The sequence below is a fragment of the Prunus mume genome, linkage group LG3 (genome assembly GCF_029339155.1).
Source record: "Prunus mume cultivar Tortuosa linkage group LG3, ASM2933915v1, whole genome shotgun sequence".
NCBI lineage: Eukaryota > Viridiplantae > Streptophyta > Magnoliopsida > Rosales > Rosaceae > Prunus > Prunus mume.
In genome coordinates, this window is record NC_142700.1 from 705,809 (window position 1) to 725,986 (window position 20,178).

Genomic DNA, 20,178 nt, shown 5'->3' on the forward strand with positions numbered 1-20,178 from the left:
ATTGGTGGGTTTTCGGTATTGTTTTATAATCTTCAAATAATGCAATTCCTTTTGCTTGTTAAATCTAGAATGTATAGTCATGCATGCATCGCTCGACAATTGAGAGTATGAATTCCACGTCGGGCATGATAATCTTAAACCCAAAGAGCATAAGCGCTTTCTTTTCTTTTCGGTCTTTATTACTTTCACCTAGCAAATACCAATAACCATGAACAGTTACTGCTGGTTCATTTTCATTACAAGAAATCATTGAGAAAAATGAAGTTGAGTTGGTCGGAGAACCGCCGTACCAGACAATCACATTACATAATATTATTGACATATGATATGGGGTAAATAAAGAACAATTAATCTCTTTTTTCCAGGACTTATATATTATATCTATATCTGCCAAAGCCTCCCCAGTTTGGCGCTATATGCATACTACTACTGCCCTACCCTAGCTACAACTTTTTTTTTCTTTTTTTCTGAGCCAACAGCAGCCATGGCTACTCTGCCACAGAGAGAGAGAGTTATTGGCCCAATTGTTGAGAGTGTTTGTCCCATATTAAAATGTTAAGGGACATAGCCTGGGTTTATAAGGAGTTGGGTTACTCCCCTCATTGCAAATTAGTTTTGAGGTGGAACCTCAACTTCCTTCATGGTATCAGAGCAAGGCTTCACGTGTTGGGCCCAACGGCCACATGTGCTCCCACGTCACCCAATATGTGTTGTGAACGTGTTAGGCTTGAAAGTTCGCCACACGTGTGGGGGCGTGTTGAGAGTATTTGTCCCACATTGAAATGTTAAGGGACTAGCCTGGGTTTATAAGGAGTTTGGCTACTCCCCTCATTGCCAATTGGTTTTGAGGTGGAACCTCAACTTCCTTCACCAATAGCTTAGATTTCATCCATTTGAAAGTGAAATCTCTTACAGTAGTGTAGTACTTTAAGGCCAAAGAGAACAGAATATAACTTATAAAAGATGGCATTGCCAAGAAGAAGCACTATAGTTTTGAGAATAATTACTTGATTAGAATAATTGGATCGGCTCGATTAGACGAATAGGATTCCTTACCTTTCAGATGGAAAATGACTATGGTCTTTTGCACTCAGCAAGTGCCTTAAATAAAACAAGAATTGACATTTATTATGCGAACATCATATCCCCGGCAATGGCAGTGGCAGTGGCTGGTTGTTCTAAACCTAAGATTGAACGAGATTACGTACCATGATCTCCCATCAACTCTTTAATTGATTACGTAATTGGGTTGTGTAGATTCGAATATAATTTGTAATTAGTGTTGATTAGCCAGACTACTAACCTATTTTAACCACTAATCCTGATCGAGAGAAGGCCACTAAAAGTAGATTTATTCTTTCCATGAAATGAAAGGAGAGAGAAGCTGCCCAAATGGCGAATGAAATTAACCTTTCCCCCCTCCCCCTCTATAGCCTTAGCCTAGCCCTGCACTCAACAAATTCTCTCTCAGGTCAAGCATGGTGGCAACATGTTATTATTTTGGATCCTGTGTATATATTTGTTTATATGGACCCCGCGTGTTGAATCAAATGTCAATCAACGGTCCAAAACTTATGATTGTTAGTCTTTGATCTCTGATGTGAGGTATCTGCTCTATATATCAATCAATCATATAAATACGAATGAATGATCTAAAGTGGACCCTCAGTGGGATGTTTTTCTTCCTTGATCGTGCAATTGACCAGTTTGGTAGTAGCTATATAGCTCTTTCTTTCGGTCATGTGATTGAGTTGAGATGAGAGAGATGAATTGGATAAGTCATAGAGGGGGGTCCATCCAGATCCAGCATGCATGTGTATGGGGGCGACTAGATTTCATGATATCGAAGCTTGTGAATTTGCTTTTGATATTTAATAGGCTCTACATCATCTGCAACTTCCCTTCTTGTAACATGTGACCTGTTTTGTGAGTCTGTCACTGGATTGAAGAATAAATTATATATTCATAAGAATCTTTAGTGTAGTGGGAACCAGGAGCGTCCATGGATATAAAATGAAGCGATGAAACCTTAAAATATGAAAGAAGCAGGCAATCTTTAACTCTACATGGGCAAGACTAGAAGGTAAATAGTCAATATTATTTATATTATAATAAAAATGAAAAGGCAAGCGAGAGACCATTGGAATCAATAATTTAGTTAATTGACAAAAAGACAAATCGTGAATAAGTTCGTGACTATTTGAGTCAAAAACCCTATACATTTTAGCAGGTATAGATGCCAAAGCGTCTCCATCATGCCAAAGCTGAAAAAGCTCAGAGTTGATCAACGTCAATGAAGTGAAAGGGGGCAGTACATTTTTGTCACACTGCTAAATTGAAGAAGGAAAAATATGCCACATAATTGGAACCAATTGAAGAAGAAGCTTTTTCTCAAAAGTGGACGGAATTTTTATGCAAATTTAATGGAATTGTGTCTTGGATTGGACCTGAAAGAAACTCTTCCTTGAAACACATATTCTGCACTTTTATAAATAAATAAAAAGACATGTGGAGTGGATGTGCACTGCGCGTAAAAATAAAACATGTTCATGCATTTCAAACGACACCAACTCTCATCACCTCGTCAGGTCAGAGAGATTCATATCCTGCACTTCAAATCAGATCACTACTTATTTATGCATGAAATGAATATGATGCTCTCACTTTCATCAATCCTATTCCTATATGTATATATATTGCACACCCTCGTTTATCATAATTAAGTTGTTTTTTATTTCCTAATGCACGACTAGCTCATTCTTATGCTTTTACACGATTCTCCCACTTTCAATCACTGCACATGAAAGCTCTCTCATCTCTCCAACACACACAAAAGCAAGCAGAATATGAGAATATATATATATAAGTCAATAAACAAGGAATTAATGCACCAACAAATTAACAATGACGATATAAAAAGGCATCTTACTTTGATGAGTACGTAAAAAAAAAAAAAAAAATCTGTAAGCATTGGCGGATTTAGGAATTTTTTAGGGGAAGTACAATATTTGAAGGTCTAAAAATTCGCAAAGGACTCAAGCAAGGTCCTGAGTTCAAGTACTAACATTCGTATAGTGTGTAAAAAAAAAGGCTAAAAATTCAAAAAACAATTTAGACAACCAAATGCCCTTAGAATTTGAACAAAACTAATGTCATTCATAATTAAAACAATAAGAGTTTTACATATATAACTAATTGATTATAGTCTATATGGAATATCAATTAATATGAACAAAATCCTTGTCACACAATTAGTTTACCAAAATTCATATCAAATATGAACAAAATCCATGTCAATTACATAATTAATTTAATAAAAGTCAATACCAATTAATCTAACCAAAATCAATGCCAATTAATCTAACCAAAAACACATGTGATTTAGAGGTCACGAGATAAAAGTACACGTGATTAAAAGTTCGGGGTAATTTTTGGTGAATTTTTCGAAACACATATGAGTTTTTAATGAATTTTTTAAGTTAGACCAATTATAAATAGACATATTTCAGCTTGCTATTGGACCATTTAAAAAAAAATCAAAATGAGAAGCGCAGACGTGGAGTCTTCTTCTTGCTCGAACTGTGGCTCTGCAACTTAACTCCACATATTCTATAAAAACTTCGAAAATTCATAACTTTGGTTGTGGAGCTCCGATTGATGAACCGTTTTCTCCTACATGTTCGTGAGATCGAGCCCAACAATCTAAGGTAAATATTCAGGGTCTCACTTAGCAAAGGGGCAAATTCTGGCATCCCAAAGGAAGCTTTTGGCGAGGGGAGGTGTAGTTGCACCTCTTTGCGCCTCTGTGGATCTGCCAATGTCTGCAAGAGGATTGTATTTCAAATGATTAAGAGCAGATAGCCGTGCACCGAAGGTCTTATATTCGAATCTCTATCACTCAAGTATAGCTTGTTTCCAAAAAAGAAAAAGAGCCTTAGGTTTGCTAGTTCAGGACTAGGCCCAACTTCATTTTAATTTTGGGTCACCAACTTCATCAATAAGTAACATAGCCTGCTCTCAAGTGAGTCCAATGCTGAAGAGTGCTGTGCTTATAGCTGATTGTCATCAGCCCATATATTTGTTAAAAGCGCACAAAATTAAGTTGATGGTAGGTTTGATCCAACCCAACCTCAAAAGCACTTTGATTTTGTCATGCATATGTTCCTGAAGATTGCACAGGACGTATAAATGACTTGATACGTACTATGAGGCCCAACCCAAGCACCAAATTCTTGGCATGCTGCATGGATATTCTAACAACATTTGCTAAGAAACCAAACATTACTTTGAAAAAAACAATCACAAAATCGTTGCAGCTTCATTGTACTTTTGCAGGTTGCATAACGAAGAAAAAAATAGAGTAAAAACAATTACATTTGAACAATTCAATTGAATTTGTCTGCGATTGAAAACTCCGCCATCAAGACTTGAACAATCACACGAATGTCGAGGCATCTCCCAATCGCATCAATGTAGTTCCTCTTTTAGTATTGTTGATCATCAAACCATCTTAGAATATATCGAGGATCTCGAGGATCGAACGGTTGCAGAGGGGACAAGACCCTCGATTCAACCACACCTCCCTCGAACACACTCTGCAAAAGGTGTGCCCACATGGGATGAAAGCTGCACCTTTCTTCCTGCTCATGCACACGCAGCACACCGTATCATTGCCCAGCCCTCCCTCTGCTTTGTCGCTCTCTGCCGTCGCACCACCGAACGCATCACAGCCGTCCACTTCCGTTTCCTCCAGCAATCTCATCAACGACACTCTCGTTGGCGTGCCAGGTGCCGTTGCTACTGCACTTCCGACACCCGCGGGCCCCACCACCGACCCTCCTCCGTCCGATTCTTGCGGTGCCCGAAACTGACGCTCGGCTGCTAAGGCGGCAGCCAAGTTCATGCCCGACCCGGTCGAAATCGGACCCATGCAATCCGGATCCCAATTGTTGACCGGTTGAGCCTGGCCCACCACACTTACAACTCGTTGTTGTGGTGGTAGTGGTAGATGATGGTTTTGTGGTTCTTGGTCGTCCTCATCGCCATCTCTTACGCTTATCGCCGCCGTTCGTCCAAAAACCCAGGCGGCCCCACAGCAGCCAAACCCATTCAATCTGAGCCGTTGCTTGAAGGTCCTCCTCCCGCCTCTCGCTCCATCCGTATCGTCCATTTGTTCCCTCAGAATTTCAAGAACAGTTCTTGCTTCCCTCTCTCGACGCACCGTTTCCTGCAATATCACACTGAGTTGACTCATTCTTCAACACCCACCAAACCCAAAAGAAGAAAACAGAGAAACAGCAGAGAAAGAGAATTGTTGTAAGGATGAGATGAAAAAGACGTACAGGTCTGGATTAAAGAGAGGGCTCTGTCCATGGAAAACCCGTGAGTATCTTCAAGAAGGAGAAAAGTAGTTAGCCCAGCACCAATCTCGCTGATCAAATAGGAGAAGCCGACAGTGACCAAACGTCATAAGCAAAAATCTGGGCCAATATCATTAACAAAAAAGCAAGATCGGATGATTGGGTTTTGGAGGACGCTCTGGGTTTGTGAATTGTGAGCTGATGCCCAACTCTTTCGTTGAAAAAGAGGATTTTGGAGTTGAAAAAAGGGAAAAGAGACAAAATAGAAGAAGAAGGAAAGCAAACAAAAGGAACTACTTTACAGGGTTTCTGTGTTCTCTCTTGGGCTGGGAGCAACTCAAGAACTAGTTTTTTTGTGTTGGGTGTATTGGTGGGAATTCAATTATAAAAATCAAAATTTTATTTTGAACAGAGAAATTGGTTGGTTTTGTATTTGATTTCAGGTAGCTTGGGCTGGTGTTCTTTGTACGCTGGCTGGCTGGTCGCCGGCTAGAATAAAGTCAAAAGCCCTGGAAGCCGGCGCATCGATCGATGCTCTGCCAAGTGGCACTACCCTCCAACGCTTGAGTTTTGTTTGTTTATTTAATATACGACAATTATATTTTATTTTCATGGATGTGCTCTTATATAGATTTGTTAATCTTGTGTAAAAGCAATCCCAAACAATCGAATGCTCCAAAACTATAACTTCAATGCCAATGGTTCAATTGGTATGAAAATCCCTAGTGCTTTTGTTTTTTTAGACAGAAAATCCTTAGGTGCTTAAAATGTTTTTTTTTATATATACCAGATTTATTCTTCCGTTACTTTTCTTTTGCCTAATGCATATCCTCTATTTATGGCCCTTGGATCATTCCTATATTCGGCTCTCGCTCAGAATGCATGTTAAAGATAGGAAAATGGGGAGCTGAATTTCTAACATTACTAGCTCTCGCTCATCACCGACATTTTTCTAGCACGACGTCGATGTAGAAAATGAACACAGAGATAATCACAAGGGCAAAAAATGAGGTCAACCCCGAGCTCATTTATTTGTAAAATTGGTAGGCGACTTTATGCGAGGTTGGTGCGAGTTCAATCATTATTGGGTATGCGCCATGATGTAACTGAAAAAAGTTTGTCCCTCCACAAATAAAAGGGCATGGCATTGATTGCGCAAAAAAGAGAAAGAGGAATATATGCCATTTCCGAGTGAGAGAGCGAGCAACTTAGCAAACAAAGCATATCTGATTAGCGAATAGAGTGAGTGATGCTGGATCAATCAATCAACTGCTTCAAAAGGAAGAAAATCATTGAAAAGCCTAAAGCCTAACCTAATTATGTATTGTGATTAATAATTTAATAACGTGAATTCGCAACCTAGAGTGGTCCCTCTCGTGGGTTATCATCTAATTTAATAATAGTTTATACCCATTTTACAGGTTTCTTATTCTAACGGGTTTATGGTCAATATTCGGCTCGGCTGGCAGCGGCAGGCAAGCATATAATTGCAAATATTCATCTCCATATAAGTCATCAATGATTGGCTAAGTCCTCAATATCGCGTAAACAATTCTACACAAAATTATTTTTATAGTTGCCATTGGTACCATTGCATACATGGAGCTCAAGCAATGACGACGTCTTTTGATATTAGACACAACCCTAACTCAAACCTGGACTGGACCTGCAAATTTCTTTTACTTATTTCCTTCACAATTACAGCCCAAGCTTGAAGCTTCCTCCTTCACCCTTTTCCCCAAGCCCCAAACCCCACTTGCAAGGCCCAACCCAACCCAAATTTCAATTTAAACGCTTGAGCTGTTGAGCAATAGTTGCAAATCTAAAACACGCCCAACGGCACAATGTAAAAGAGGCCAGAAACACTTTGCATGAAAAGTTTTGTCATGCGTGATAATTTTTTAATATGGTAGTTTGGGATTAGTTGGGTATAACAAAATAATGTTATTTATGTTTCATAAAAGTTTATGAATTGAAAGGTATAATAATCAACAAGATATAGGTGCAATGAAAAAAAGCGAAATCGATCAAAGTCAGGTATGTGGTGTAGCCGGTTTTCTCATTAATGAAAGAATCTAAGTGACAACATTTGACCCACTTAGATCTCAGACTTCACACTCTCTGTCACAGACTGCTCTTCTCACTGGCATCTCAAAACTCCATCTCAATCAAGGACCTTAATTGCCGACAACAATCAGCTACTTATCAGTGAGTTCATCTCCCATTACGTAGTTTGGTTTCTATGAAATTGGGGGATTTGTGTTCTTGGGGCTTTGTAAGTTCTATGGATGATTCCCAAGTCCCCAAGTCAGGTCCGTGTTGCAATGTCCTCACCTTGTTGTCTTCAAGCTCAAATTTAGTTTTAGTTCTCTTTTAGTTAGAAGACAAATGGTTATACGTACAAGCCATCTATATATGTATACGTATAGTCTGGGTTAGGATGAAAGAAAACGTACCATTTTAATTTTTCTGCTTATATTGTCAAACACACAATAGTTATTAGAAAATGTTAGGTAAAAGAAGATTCTAGACAAAAGAATTCTGAACATTTAAATGTTTAAATACTGAGACAAAAATTATGACATCCATTATTTTTCTATAATATATCTATAATCTGATTTTCTTCACTTTCTACCCACAGAATCTTCATAAAAGGCTCATCTCCTTCCAATATTTTTCACTTTCACTTCAAAATCTTGAGCAACGAGTATGGAAAAAAGAAAAATTTTTATGCCATCCATTTTAATTGCTTTTCATAATTATATATATGATTTTTGCATTTCAAATTATCTTTTTACATAGAATTAGTCAAGGCAAAACCAAGAATGCATTTAGCATCGCTACGAAAAATCTAATTAGCCATAAAATATTTATGTTTGAAATATTTGTTATTTCAAAACACATTGTTATATTAATATAACAATATTTAGAACTACTTTTGTTACAATATTAATTTATAATTTATGGTAATATATGTGTGCTAATTGTAGATTACAAATTTTGATAAATCTAAAAAGTGCAAATTAACAAATTAAGTAGTTTAAAGTATAAAAGAATGAAGAAAAAAACAAACAGTTTCATCATCATGCCCTTTTCAATTATACATACTAAACTTCTGCACTTTGACACTATTCACGTGAATAGTTTTTTGCTTAGATGAAAAAGCGTAAACTGATGGTATCATGTTCAAATCGTCATGACATTAGTGTGCGTGAGAAAAACCTTTATCTCCTAACAAACAAGAACAACAATTAATAAGCATGAAAATATTTGAGCCAAGAACAACAATTAATAAGCATGAAAATATTTGAGCCAAATCACTCACTCATTCATTTCGCACGTACTTGTAGATGAAAGTGACCAAACAGGATAATAGAGTCGGGAAGCCAATAAAATAGCCTTTTGCCAAAATCATATAAGGGTCCTCCTCCTCTCCGGCTCCACCTCTTCCCCTATCTTCTCCTCATGTGATTTGTCTTTTCATTACGCGCAATCGACGTGTCATAAAATTTATAGCTGTGGACAGCATCCGTGTCTACTTCTCCCACATGATTTAGAGACCGCGAGTCCCATTTTACCCTCACCACCAAAGCACATAAGAACAAACTAATTAGGGACATAAGTGTCCTTTTAAACACCATTTGCCAGGCATGACAAGGCAACAGTACCAAAACTACCAGAAAGCCTGCAACTCCCTCCCAATTTCGAGCCCTTTCGCTGCTGCTTAAATTTGCTCAACCCAGAAAAGCCAGAACCACTTTCTTTACTCTCTCTCTCTCTGTAATTCAAGAAAAGAAAAAGACGAAAATGGCCTTCGCTTCGCAGCTAAACCAATTCCCCTGCAAGATGCTATCGCTAAACCCAGCGCACCACCGTCTCGCCTCCAAGCCCTTCTCCCTCTTGTTCGCGCCAAACTCTATCGTGCTCGCCGCCAAATTCAACAACCAATTGAAATTCTCCACCCATGAGTTCGTCGGGACCCGACCTGCTACCCGGCTCCGGGTGGTGGACGAGGACGAATGGGGCCCCGAGAAGGAGACCGAGTCGGCTGTGGCTGTGGCTGAGGATGACAAGCCGGCTGAGCCCGAGCCAGCCGAAACCAGTAGGCTGAAGAAGGCTCTGGTAGACTCGTTTTACGGAACTGATCGTGGACTGAGCGCCACCAGCGAGACCCGGGCCGAGATTGTGGAGCTTATTACTCAGTTGGAGGCCCAAAACCCGACCCCGGCTCCGACCGAGGCCTTGCCTCTGCTCAATGGCAAATGGATTCTAGCGTACGTAATTAGTCCCATCCATTCATCCCCTTTCACCTAAAACCCTAATTTGACTTTTAATTCGCAGACTGAGTGTTGAAGACAATTGTTTTGCAGGTACACTTCGTTTGCAGGTCTGTTTCCATTGTTGTCCAGAGGAACTCCATTGGTGAAGGTGGAGGAGGTTTCGCAGACGATTGACTCTCAGAATTTCACCGTACAAAATTCTGTTCAGTTTGCTGGGCCATTAGCTACCACTTCTATTACCACTAACGCCACATTTGAAGTTCGAAGCCCAAAGCGCGTCCAGGTATGGTCAATTCATTTCCCTTTTCTTTGCTTCCGTTAGTGTTTGCATAAATATGATTGGAGTTACTTTCTACACAAAACCAAATCAGATTAATTAATTGTGTGTCCTAGTGTTTATGTCACTCTGGAAAGCTAGCTCATTCAAAAAACAAATATGATTTAGGGTTCTTTGGCACATTGGAAACTGAATTTAAATGAGTTTTTGTTTTTGTTTTTTTGTTTCCCCGTTAATTTGTTGATTCAGATTAAGTTTGAAGAAGGCGTAATTGGGACTCCCCAGCTGACAGACTCACTAGTGATACCAGAAAATGTTGAGTTTCTAGGACAAAAACTTGACCTCACAGTCTTCAAAAGTTTGCTCACCTCTGTTCAAGACACTGCTTCATCTGTTGCAAAGACCATATCCAGCCAACCCCCGTTTAAGTTTTCCATCTCAAACAGCAAAGCTGAATCATGGTTGCTAACCACATACCTTGATCCTGAGCTTCGGATTTCAAGGGGAGACAACGGCAGCGTGTTCGTGCTGATCAAGGAAGGCAGCTCCCTCTTGACCCCCTGATCAAACTCACACACAATGTACTTGTTCAAGGATAGGGGGATGTAATTTTCTACAATGAATGATATGAATAATTTAATCACTGGGTTGTACGTATAGTATACACTCTTTGGTGACAGAACATATCTTGAGGAAAAATGTTGTGCATTAAACTTGAGTTGTCAAGGATAAACAAACATGGCTCCCCTGTTTCAGTGAAAAATTGAAGTTTGGTCTAAATTTATGCATTTCTTGAGCAGAGGGATTGCACAGCCAGATACGGATAAAACAAGGGATTTGAATAACGTAACAATAGTAAGAAGGAACAACATCAACAGCCATGGCAACCCCATTTAATTTGTAAACCCACAAGTTAGATGCGGCTTTCTTAATTTCATTAGCCCTTAGGAATCATGTGGTGCAGGCAGAAACAACAATCTTCAGCTAAGTAACCTTTCTTTTTTCTTCTCTCTCTCTCTCTCTCTCTCTCTCTCTCGGAAAGAGCATATACAAATAGTAACTTTAGATATTCGTTTTATGCTTTATATTTTCCAACTTTGCTAATTTATTAAGCAAAGTATTGTAGATCAAAGTCTACAGTCTTAAACAAATGAACTAAGCAAAGGCAGATCCCTGTACTGTACGGATCCTGTATACAGCTAGTAACCTTCAATATTCGTTTATGCTTATATTTTTCAACTTGGTTAATTTATTAAGCAAAGTATTTTATATCAAAGTTTAACACGAAGCAAAAACCACCACACAGAGCAGGAACAAGTAGAGATGGACGACTCAGAGATAGAGCACGAAGAGATGGCGTACTGGAAAACGGACGAGGTTCTTCTTAAAGACAAGGGAGAGAGTGCAAGTAAAATTGAAGAAATGAAACTTCCTTACGATCTAGCCATGGAGAATGACTGGGAAGGGATGAAGAGATACTACGTGGACAATCCGCAAAAACTGAATTCTCCAATGACAGTGGACGAAGACACTGCATTGCACATCGTAGCTTCCTGCTGCAGGAGAAAATCACAGGGCAAACAAGTCCTTGAATTCTTGATTAATTTATTGCCACCAAGCTATTATGAAAGATGCAAGGCCGTGAGGGTTCCAAATAAACTCGGCAACAACGTTCTTCACGAGGTGGCGATGTCCGGCAATTTGGAGGCAGCAACTTTCTTAGTGAAAAACTTCAACAAACCCGTGGGAAAAACTAGTAACGAGGAGAATTCTACACTGCCTCTGCTAGATATTCGGAACGAATTAGGAGAATCACCATTGTACAGGGCTGCTGCTCTTGGTCACCCTGACATGGTCCAGTTTTTTGCTGACGAACTGGAGGAGAATCCGGAGAATCTTCGGAGGCACTTCCACCGAAATGATAGAATGTCCATTCTTCATATTGCAGTCATTGGCCAACAATTTAGTCTCTCTCTCTCTCTCTCTCTCTCTCTCTCTCTATATATATATATATATATATGTATAATGTATGCAGTGCACATTAATTTATACAACTGTTCTTTTGGCATCCAATATGCAGGGACTGCTCTTTGGTTGCAGAGCAAGTACCCATTTCTTGCAACTAAGAGGGAAGGTAAAGGATTGACAAGCCTTCAATTGCTAGCCCAAATGCCAACTGCCTTCACACCACAATTTCAACAAAGTAGATGGAAGATGCTCATATATTATTGTATGATGGTTAAGCCTTGCAGTTTAATTACAGCACATCAGTTAACAGATGCTTAAGTTTTATGACATTGACATGCATATTAATTCTTGTTATACATGCTTGCTGCAGGCCTTCCTGGTCGAGACCTGGAGGTCACAGCAAATCCCAAGGATGATGTGGAGAGCAGCTTGGGCAGCAACCAACCCCCCCAAGCCATCTCTTGGAAGAAGCCTGAAGGTAATCAAAATAATTTGTGATCTAAGTAATTGTTAACCAGATTTTTTGAACTAATATTTATATATTATACATACAAGTTTAATATAGCTAGGATCCTGATGAAGATGCATGCATAACATTGCAGGTATTCTGAAGATGTACACTTCCCTGTGGGACTTCCTTGCTAAAGGTTGCTTAGTTTCTGGCTTTTATATACCATACGATGCATGCATGCTTGCTTATTTCATTTATCTTTCATTATTCTCTTATACAATAACTAATCGTGTATAAGCTTGACCATGATGGATAGAAATGGACATAATCGAAAAGATCTGGAAGGACAAGAGAATTAAACATGCTCTTAAAAAACTCATCCCTTTGCTCGTCGAGAAAGAGAATTCGTGGCAGAATTCTAAAGAAGCAAAAGGCAAGACGATTTCTCTGGGGTCAGTGGAAAATCTTTGTAAGGGTGATAATGATGGAAGAGATAAAAATGGAAAGGATTCCGCAGAACCAACCAATTCTAAGAAGCAAAGCATTTATAAGTATAACCCATTGCTTATAGCAACTATCACTGGAATTGTGCCTATTGTTGCAGAGATGCTTAGGCAGCATCCTCAAGCAGCTGAGCACGTTAGCGATAGTGAACAGAACATTTTGCATCTGGCCATTAAGCACCGTCAAAAAGAGATCCTTGAGCTTCTAAAAAGGAAGCCAACAACCATCTCAAGGTTGAATGAGATGATTGACAGTGACGGCAACACCATATTGCACCAAGCTGCAGATAGGAGCTACTACTCTGTAGCAATTTCTCAGAATTTAATTGGTCCAGCCATGCAATTGCAAACAGAGTTGCGTTGGATGATGGTGAGATCCCTTTTATATTCACATTTACTTAATTATACATTTCTTCTCTGAACAAGAAGAAAGACTGACAATAGATAACATGTCAATAGCAAAATTTTCATGCTAAGCTAACTAATTGGCCATTGTGAGGTTTCTTAACTTTCCAATGTGGAACATTCTTCACATTCTCACAACTTACTAGTCCGTCGGTCAACTTGATAGCTGTGTGTGTTCTTTGTCCAGGGTGTGAAAAACATAGTACCACCTCATTACATCATGCACCACAACAACAAGGATCAGACAGCGGAGGAGCTGTTCAATGATGAGCATAATGAGCTTCTGAAGTCAGCACAAGAATGGATAAAAGACACAGCTGAGTCGTGCTCAACTGTGGCGGTGTTGGTGTGCACCGTGGTCTTTGCAGCCGCCTACACCATGCCTGGGGGTAACGATCCAAATGGCCTTCCCGTTTTCCATGATTCTCCTCTCTTCTGGCTCTTCACCTGCATGGATGTCGTGGCCATCGCCTGCTCATTGTCTTCGGTAGCCTTTTTCCTCTCTATCCTGTCCTCTCCCCTTGAGTATCCGTTTTTCTGTCACGTTCTTCCCCGCAAGCTCATGATCGGGTTCACCTTGCTCTTCTTGTCAATGGCAACCACCATGCTCGCCTTTGCTGCTACCATTTTGCTTGTGATTCGTATCGAGAAGAAATGGACTAAGTCTCTGCTTTACACTATTGCCTTTTTTCCTGTCCCTCTATTTGGCTTGCTGCAATTTCCTATGTACCAGTCTTTCAAAGAAATATATCATAAAATTACCAAGATTTTCCGCCCCTTCTTCGTTCCCTTTCTTGGCTTTTCCAAGAGGAGATCAATATGTGGTAAGAGCAAGGCGAACTGAATCACAAAACTAGAGTGAAGCAGTACTATTTGATGATTTGTACAATATTAGTGCGTCTTCAATCTTCATTCGCAATTAATATGGACAATAAGAAGAATATTGAAGGGCCTTGTCATTAATTGTATGCTAATAAAGATTCAGTATCATGCTTTTGTTTGATTTTCAATTATGATTTGGGTTTATTATATACAAATTTGTATCTGCTCTGGTTAAGGTGTCTAATGTTTATTTTGCATATAAGACTTGCTTCTGTGTCTTTAAATTTGGTGCTTTTTCCTGCTTGGGAAAAGATTAAACGCTGTTAAATGTTATTAACCACTTGCGTCACCCATAAACACATATTACCATGAAAATCGGCTCATGAATGAAGTTACATAAGGACAACTACAATGGCAAATTTTTCAGTATCATCCCATAATCCTCCTTTCATTTGTATGCTCAAATAATTGGCACTGTTTCATCAATTAATGGAATTTACATAAGAATAAATCATAATAAACTTGATGAAACTCCTCCGTATATATACCATTTTCATACACTGGCATGGAATGTTTTCAGTTGGAGAAAACTTGAGTTCTCACTTGGGCCAGGTTCTCAGGGACAAATAAATATACACCCCATTTGAAGTTCGAAGCCCCAAGCGCGTCCAGGTTTGGTCAATTCATTCCCTTTTCTTTGCTTCCATTAGTGTTTGCATAAATAAGATTTTAGGTTTGATTCTTCCTCTACTAATATGGCTTGTAAAAATAAATAAAAATATAAGTCCGGTTACTTTCTGCAGAAACCAAATCAAGGGAGACAACCCCCGTTTAAGTTTTTCCGTCTCAAACAGCAAAGCTGAGTCATGGTTGCTAACCGCATACCTTGATCCCGAGCTTCGGATTTCAAGGGAGACAATGGCAGTGTGTTCGTGCTCATCAAGGAAGGTAGCTCCGTCTTGACTCCCTGATCAAACTCACACACAGAGTAAGTTTTTATTGTGTGTTATGTACTTCTTCAAGGATAGGGGGATGCAATTTTCTATAATGAATTATATGAATACTTCAATCACTGGATTGTACGTATAGTATACATTCTTTGGCGACAGAACATTTCTTAACTTAAATCATGTGATGCACGCAGAATCAACAATCTTAAGCTAATTAACTAAGCAAAGGCAGATACTTGTACGGATCAAGCATAGTGATAGTAACCTTTCTTTTTTTCTCATTTTTTTTTAACTTTCGGAAAGAGCATGTACAAATAGTAACTTTAGATATTCGTTTTATGCTTTATATTTTCCAACTTTGCTAATTTATCAAGCAAAGTATTGTATCAAAAAAAGGCAGATCCCTGTACTGTACGGATCCTGTAAACAGCTAGTAACCTTCAATATTCGTTTATGCTTTATATTTTTCAACTTAGTTAATTTATCAAGCAAAGTATTATATATCAAATTTAACAGTAGCACATAAGAATTTCGTGTACATGAAGGAGCAGCTAGGCTAGGTATAAAACGAAGCAAAAACTACCACACACAGAGCAAGAGCAAGTAGAGATGGAGAGCAAAGAGATAGCGTACTGGAAAACAGAAGATGTTCTTAAAGAAGAGGTAGAGAGTGCAAGTGAAATTGAAGTACTGAAGGGTCCTTATGATCTAGCCATGGTGAATGACTGGGAAGGCATGAAGAGATACTACGCGGCCAATAGGCAAAAACTGAATTGTCCAATAACAGTGGACGAAGACACTGCATTGCACATTGTAGCTTCCTGCTGCAGCAAATCACAGGGCAAACAAGTCCTTGAGTTCTTGATTAATTTACTGCCACAAAGCTATGATGAAAGATGCAAGGCCGTGAGGGTTCCAAATAAACTCGGCAACAACGTTCTTCACGAGGTGGCAATGTCCGGCAATTTGGAGGCAGCAAAATTCTTAGTGAGCAACTTCAACAAACCTGCAGGAAAAATTAGTAATGAGGAGAATTCTACACTGCCTCTGCTAGATATTCGGAACGAGTTAGGAGAATCGCCATTGTACAGGGCTGCTGCTCTTGGTCACCCTGACCTGGTCCAGTTTTTTGCTGACAAACTGGAGGAGCAGAATCGGGAGAATCTTTGGAGGCACTTCCACCGAAATGATAGAATGTCCATTCTTCATATCGCAGTCATTGGCCAACAATTTAGTCTCTCTCTCTCTCTCTCTCTCTCTCTCTCTCTCTATGTATATATATATATATGTGTGTGTGTGTGTAATATAGGCAGTGCACATTAATTTATATAACTGTTCTTTTGGCATCCAATATGCAGGGACTGCTCTTTGGTTGCAGAGCAAGTACCCATTTCTTGCAACTAAGAGGGAAGGTAAAGGATTGACAAGCCTTCAATTGCTAGCCCAAATGCCAACTGCCTTCACACCACAATTTCAACAAAGTAGATGGAAGATGCTCATATATTATTGTATGATGGTTAAGCCTTGCAGTTTAATTACAGCACGTCAGTTAACAGATGCTCAAGTTTTATGACATTGACATGCATATTAATTCTTGTTATACATGCTGCTGCAGGCCTTCCTGGTCGAGACCTGGAGGTCACAGCAAATCCCAAGGATGATGTGGAGAGCAGCTTGGGCAGCAACCAACCCCACCAAGCCATCTCTTGGAAGAAGCCTGAAGGTAATCAAAATAATTTGTGATCTATTTAATTGTTAACCAGATTTTTTGAACTAATATTTATATACAAGTTTAATATAGCTAGGATCCTGATGAAGTTGCATGCATAACATTGCAGGTATTCTGAAGGTGTACACTTCCCTGTGGGACTTCCTTGCTAAAGGTTGCTTAGTTTCTGGCTTTTCTATACTTTATGATGCATGCATGCTTGCTTAATTATAGCGCTTAATTCATTTCTCTTTCATTTGATTCTCTTATACAATAACTAATCGTGTATAAGCTTGGCCATGATGGATAGAAATGGACATAATCGAAAAGATCTGGAAGGATAAGAGAATTAAACATGCTCTGAAAAACCTCATCCCTTTGCTCGTCGAGAAAGAGAATTCATGGCAGAATTCTAAAGAAGCAAAAGGCAAGACGATTTCTCTGGGGTCAGTGGAAAATCTTTGTAAGGGTGATAAAGATGGAGGAGATCAAGAAGGAAAGGATTCCGCAGAACCAACCAATTCTAAGAAGCAAAGCATTTATAAGTATAACCCATTGCTTATAGCAACCATCACCGGAATTGTGCCTATTGTTGCAGAGATACTTAGGCAGCATCCTCAAGCAGCTGAGCACGTTAGCGATAGTGAACAGAACATTTTGCATCTGGCCATTAAGCACCGTCAAAGAGAGATCCTTGAGCTTCTAAAAAGGAAGCCAATAACCATCTCAAGGTTGAATGAGATGATTGACAGTGATGGCAACACCATATTGCACCAAGCTGCAGATAGGAGCTACTACTCTGTAGCAATTTCTGAGAAATTAATTGGCCCAGCCATGCAATTGCAAGCAGAATTGCGTTGGATTATGGTGAGATCCCTTTTATATTCGCATTTACTTTATTATACATTTCTTCTCTGAACGAGAAGGACAGACTGGACAATAGATAAAACAAAATGTTCATGCTAACCAATTGGCTGTTGCGAGGTTTCTTAACTTTCTAATGCAGAACATTCTTCACATTCTCACAACTTGCTAGTCCGTCGGTCAACTTGATAAATGTGTGTGTTCTTCTGTCCAGGGTGTGAAGAACATATTACCACCTCATTACATCATGCACCACAACAACAAGGATCAGACAGCGGAGGAGCTGTTCAATGATGAGCATAATGAGCTTCTGAAGTCAGCACAAGAATGGATAAAAGACACAGCACAGTCGTGCTCAACTGTTGCGGTGCTGGTGGCCACCGTTGTCTTTGCAGCCGCCTATGCCATGCCTGGGGGTAACGAACCAAATGGCCTTCCTGTTTTCCATGATTCTCCTCTCTTCTGGCTCTTCACCTGCATGGACGTCGTGGCCATCGCCTGCTCATTGTCTTCGGTAGCCTTTTTCCTCTCCATCCTCTCCTCTCCCCTTGAGTACCCGTTTTTCTGTCACGGTCTTCCCCGCAAGCTCATGATCGGGTTCACCTTGCTCTTCTTGTCCATGGCAACCACCATGCTCGCCTTTGCTGCTACCATTTTGCTTGTGATTCGTATCGAGAAGAAATGGACTAAGTCCCTGCTTTACTCTATTGCGTTTTTTCCCGTCCCTCTATTTGGCTTGCTGCAATTTCCTATGTATCAGAAAATTAACAAGATTTTCCGCCCCTTCTTCATCCCCTTTCTCGGCTGTTCGAAGAGGAGATCAATATGTGGTAAGAGAAAGGCGAACTGAATCACAAAGCTAGCATGAAGCAGTATATGATTTGTACAATTTTAATGTGTCTTCAATCTTCATTCCCAATTAATATGGACAATAAGAAGAATATTGAAGAGGCTTGTCATTAATTGTATGCTAATAAAGATTCAGTATCATGCTTCTGTTTGATTTGCTTTGTGATTTGGGTTTATATATACACATTTGTATCTGCTGGTTAAGGTGTCTAATGTTTATTTAGCATATAAGACTTGCTTCTGTGCCTTTAATTTCTTCGAAACAGAAGAACCGAAGACCTCAAGTGCTATTAATTGTTATTAACCACTTGAGCAAGCTATCATAAACAAACAAAATTATTTCATGAACCTCATTTCATTTGTATGCTTAACATAATTAAAGAACACCAAAAAAAATATTTTTAAAATTGAAGGCTGCAACTGCAACACAGAACACTGCATGTCTCGGTTGAAGATGGACCAGCTTCTTTCTCTATTGCTGCCTGGAATTGGTGGCCTTCGCTTTGGACGTGAATTAAGTTGGAGCTTTTTGAAGGAAAATTTGTGCAACACTAATCATTTATCCACAATTGGCAAGTGGGCCAGGTTCCCAAGGACAAACATGTCTAAATTTATGCATGCATTTCTTGAGCATAGCGTGAGATGGATGAAAGGGGATAGCAGTAGTTATGTTGTTACTGCCAAATTTTAATACTGTAACAATTGTAAGAACACCTCAACAACCATTTGGGAATAGTATTAATAAATATCAACTTATATTATAATAATATGAGTGGACAAATAGAGTTTAATTCCTCGCCTTTATTGCACGTGTACAAGAGGTACCACATAGTGTTGTATTAATAATTGGCACAAATTAATGTGCTAATCATCCAATTAAAAATACCTATATGTGTACAAATCTATTAGAGTATAGATTTGTAAATACGGGATCATTCCCACGAGGAATTGGAGGCATATACAAAGGTCTAGTTTGAGTACGTAAACAACATTTATTTAACACAACACAAAGGTAAAATACAAATCGGATACTAGAAATGAGTAAAGAAAAGTAAACGAAATGAAACAAAACAAAAACCAAAGATAAACACAATCAACATTTTGTATCACCACTGTATCACTTCTTTATCACTAGGATATCATTCAAGTGACCTAATTCTAATGCTTAAATGTAACTGAACTCTAATTTTAACAAGATTAATAAATGTGATTATCCAAGTGTAGAATAGGCGTGTGCAAGTGAGAGGTCTGCATTACACCACGCGTGGTACTATTAATCTAGGGATCCCGAGCCCAAATTTTTGTTAAAAAAATATTACATACACTCTCCTCTCTTTTTTTATAATTCTTTTCCTTTTCTCTCTCTCTCTCTCTCTCTCTCTCTCTCTCTCTTTCCATTCTTCTCCTTCTCTCTTCTCTCCCTCTTTCTCTTTTTGTTAAAAAAATATTTCCTACACTACTTATGATTATTATTATTTTTGTCTCGCACAAAGACAGTTGTTTCAGAAATTATTGAACATGATTGATGGGGCTGTGGAGCTCGAGGTGGAAAACCAAAAATAGGTGTCATAATAGACGTCTATAAAAGGAAACAAGGGGAGAAATGAGGTCACAACTCATTTACTTAAAATAAATAAATAAACCTAGCTCTGCCAATTTTCTTCCTTCCCATTTCTCTCGATATAAACCCAGCTTTTTTAAATTAATGTAGTCCCCTGTTTTATCTTTTTTTTTTAATTTG

At 39.1% G+C, this 20,178-nt stretch overlaps 4 protein-coding genes across 5 annotated transcripts; 3 read left to right on the forward strand and 1 right to left on the reverse strand.

Annotated features, from left to right (window-relative positions):
* Positions 1-4,285: 4,285 nt before the first annotated feature.
* LOC103324448 (uncharacterized) lies at positions 4,286-5,392 on the reverse strand. The gene has a single exon (XM_008226503.2). The coding sequence runs from the start codon at positions 5,252-5,254 to the stop codon at positions 4,511-4,513; it is 744 nt and encodes a 247-aa protein (XP_008224725.2). The 5' UTR covers positions 5,255-5,392; the 3' UTR covers positions 4,286-4,510.
* A 3,647-nt stretch (positions 5,393-9,039) lies between these two features.
* On the forward strand, positions 9,040-10,680 carry LOC103324447 (plastid-lipid-associated protein, chloroplastic-like). The gene is made up of 3 exons (XM_008226502.2): positions 9,040-9,634; positions 9,731-9,923; positions 10,167-10,680. The coding sequence occupies exons 1-3, from the start codon at positions 9,168-9,170 to the stop codon at positions 10,479-10,481; spliced, it is 975 nt and encodes a 324-aa protein (XP_008224724.1). The 5' UTR covers positions 9,040-9,167; the 3' UTR covers positions 10,482-10,680.
* A 408-nt stretch (positions 10,681-11,088) lies between these two features.
* Positions 11,089-15,053, forward strand: LOC103324446 (uncharacterized). 2 transcript variants are annotated; one of them, XM_089047884.1, is made up of 8 exons: positions 11,089-11,883; positions 11,998-12,147; positions 12,256-12,363; positions 12,488-12,532; positions 12,653-13,209; positions 13,432-14,068; positions 14,687-14,738; positions 14,870-15,053. In XM_089047884.1, the coding sequence occupies exons 1-8, from the start codon at positions 11,241-11,243 to the stop codon at positions 15,027-15,029; spliced, it is 2,352 nt and encodes a 783-aa protein (XP_088904010.1). In that variant the 5' UTR covers positions 11,089-11,240; the 3' UTR covers positions 15,030-15,053. The 2 variants fall into 2 exon arrangements, with proteins under 2 accessions (XP_088904010.1, XP_088904009.1); XM_089047883.1 differs by lacking the exons at positions 14,687-14,738; positions 14,870-15,053 and having other exon boundaries at positions 13,432-14,254.
* Positions 15,054-15,561: 508 nt separating this feature from the next.
* On the forward strand, positions 15,562-18,650 carry LOC103324481 (uncharacterized). Its single transcript, XM_089047885.1, has 6 exons — positions 15,562-16,250; positions 16,375-16,524; positions 16,632-16,739; positions 16,855-16,899; positions 17,035-17,591; positions 17,803-18,650. The coding sequence occupies exons 1-6, from the start codon at positions 15,626-15,628 to the stop codon at positions 18,436-18,438; spliced, it is 2,121 nt and encodes a 706-aa protein (XP_088904011.1). The 5' UTR covers positions 15,562-15,625; the 3' UTR covers positions 18,439-18,650.
* Positions 18,651-20,178: the final 1,528 nt, after the last annotated feature.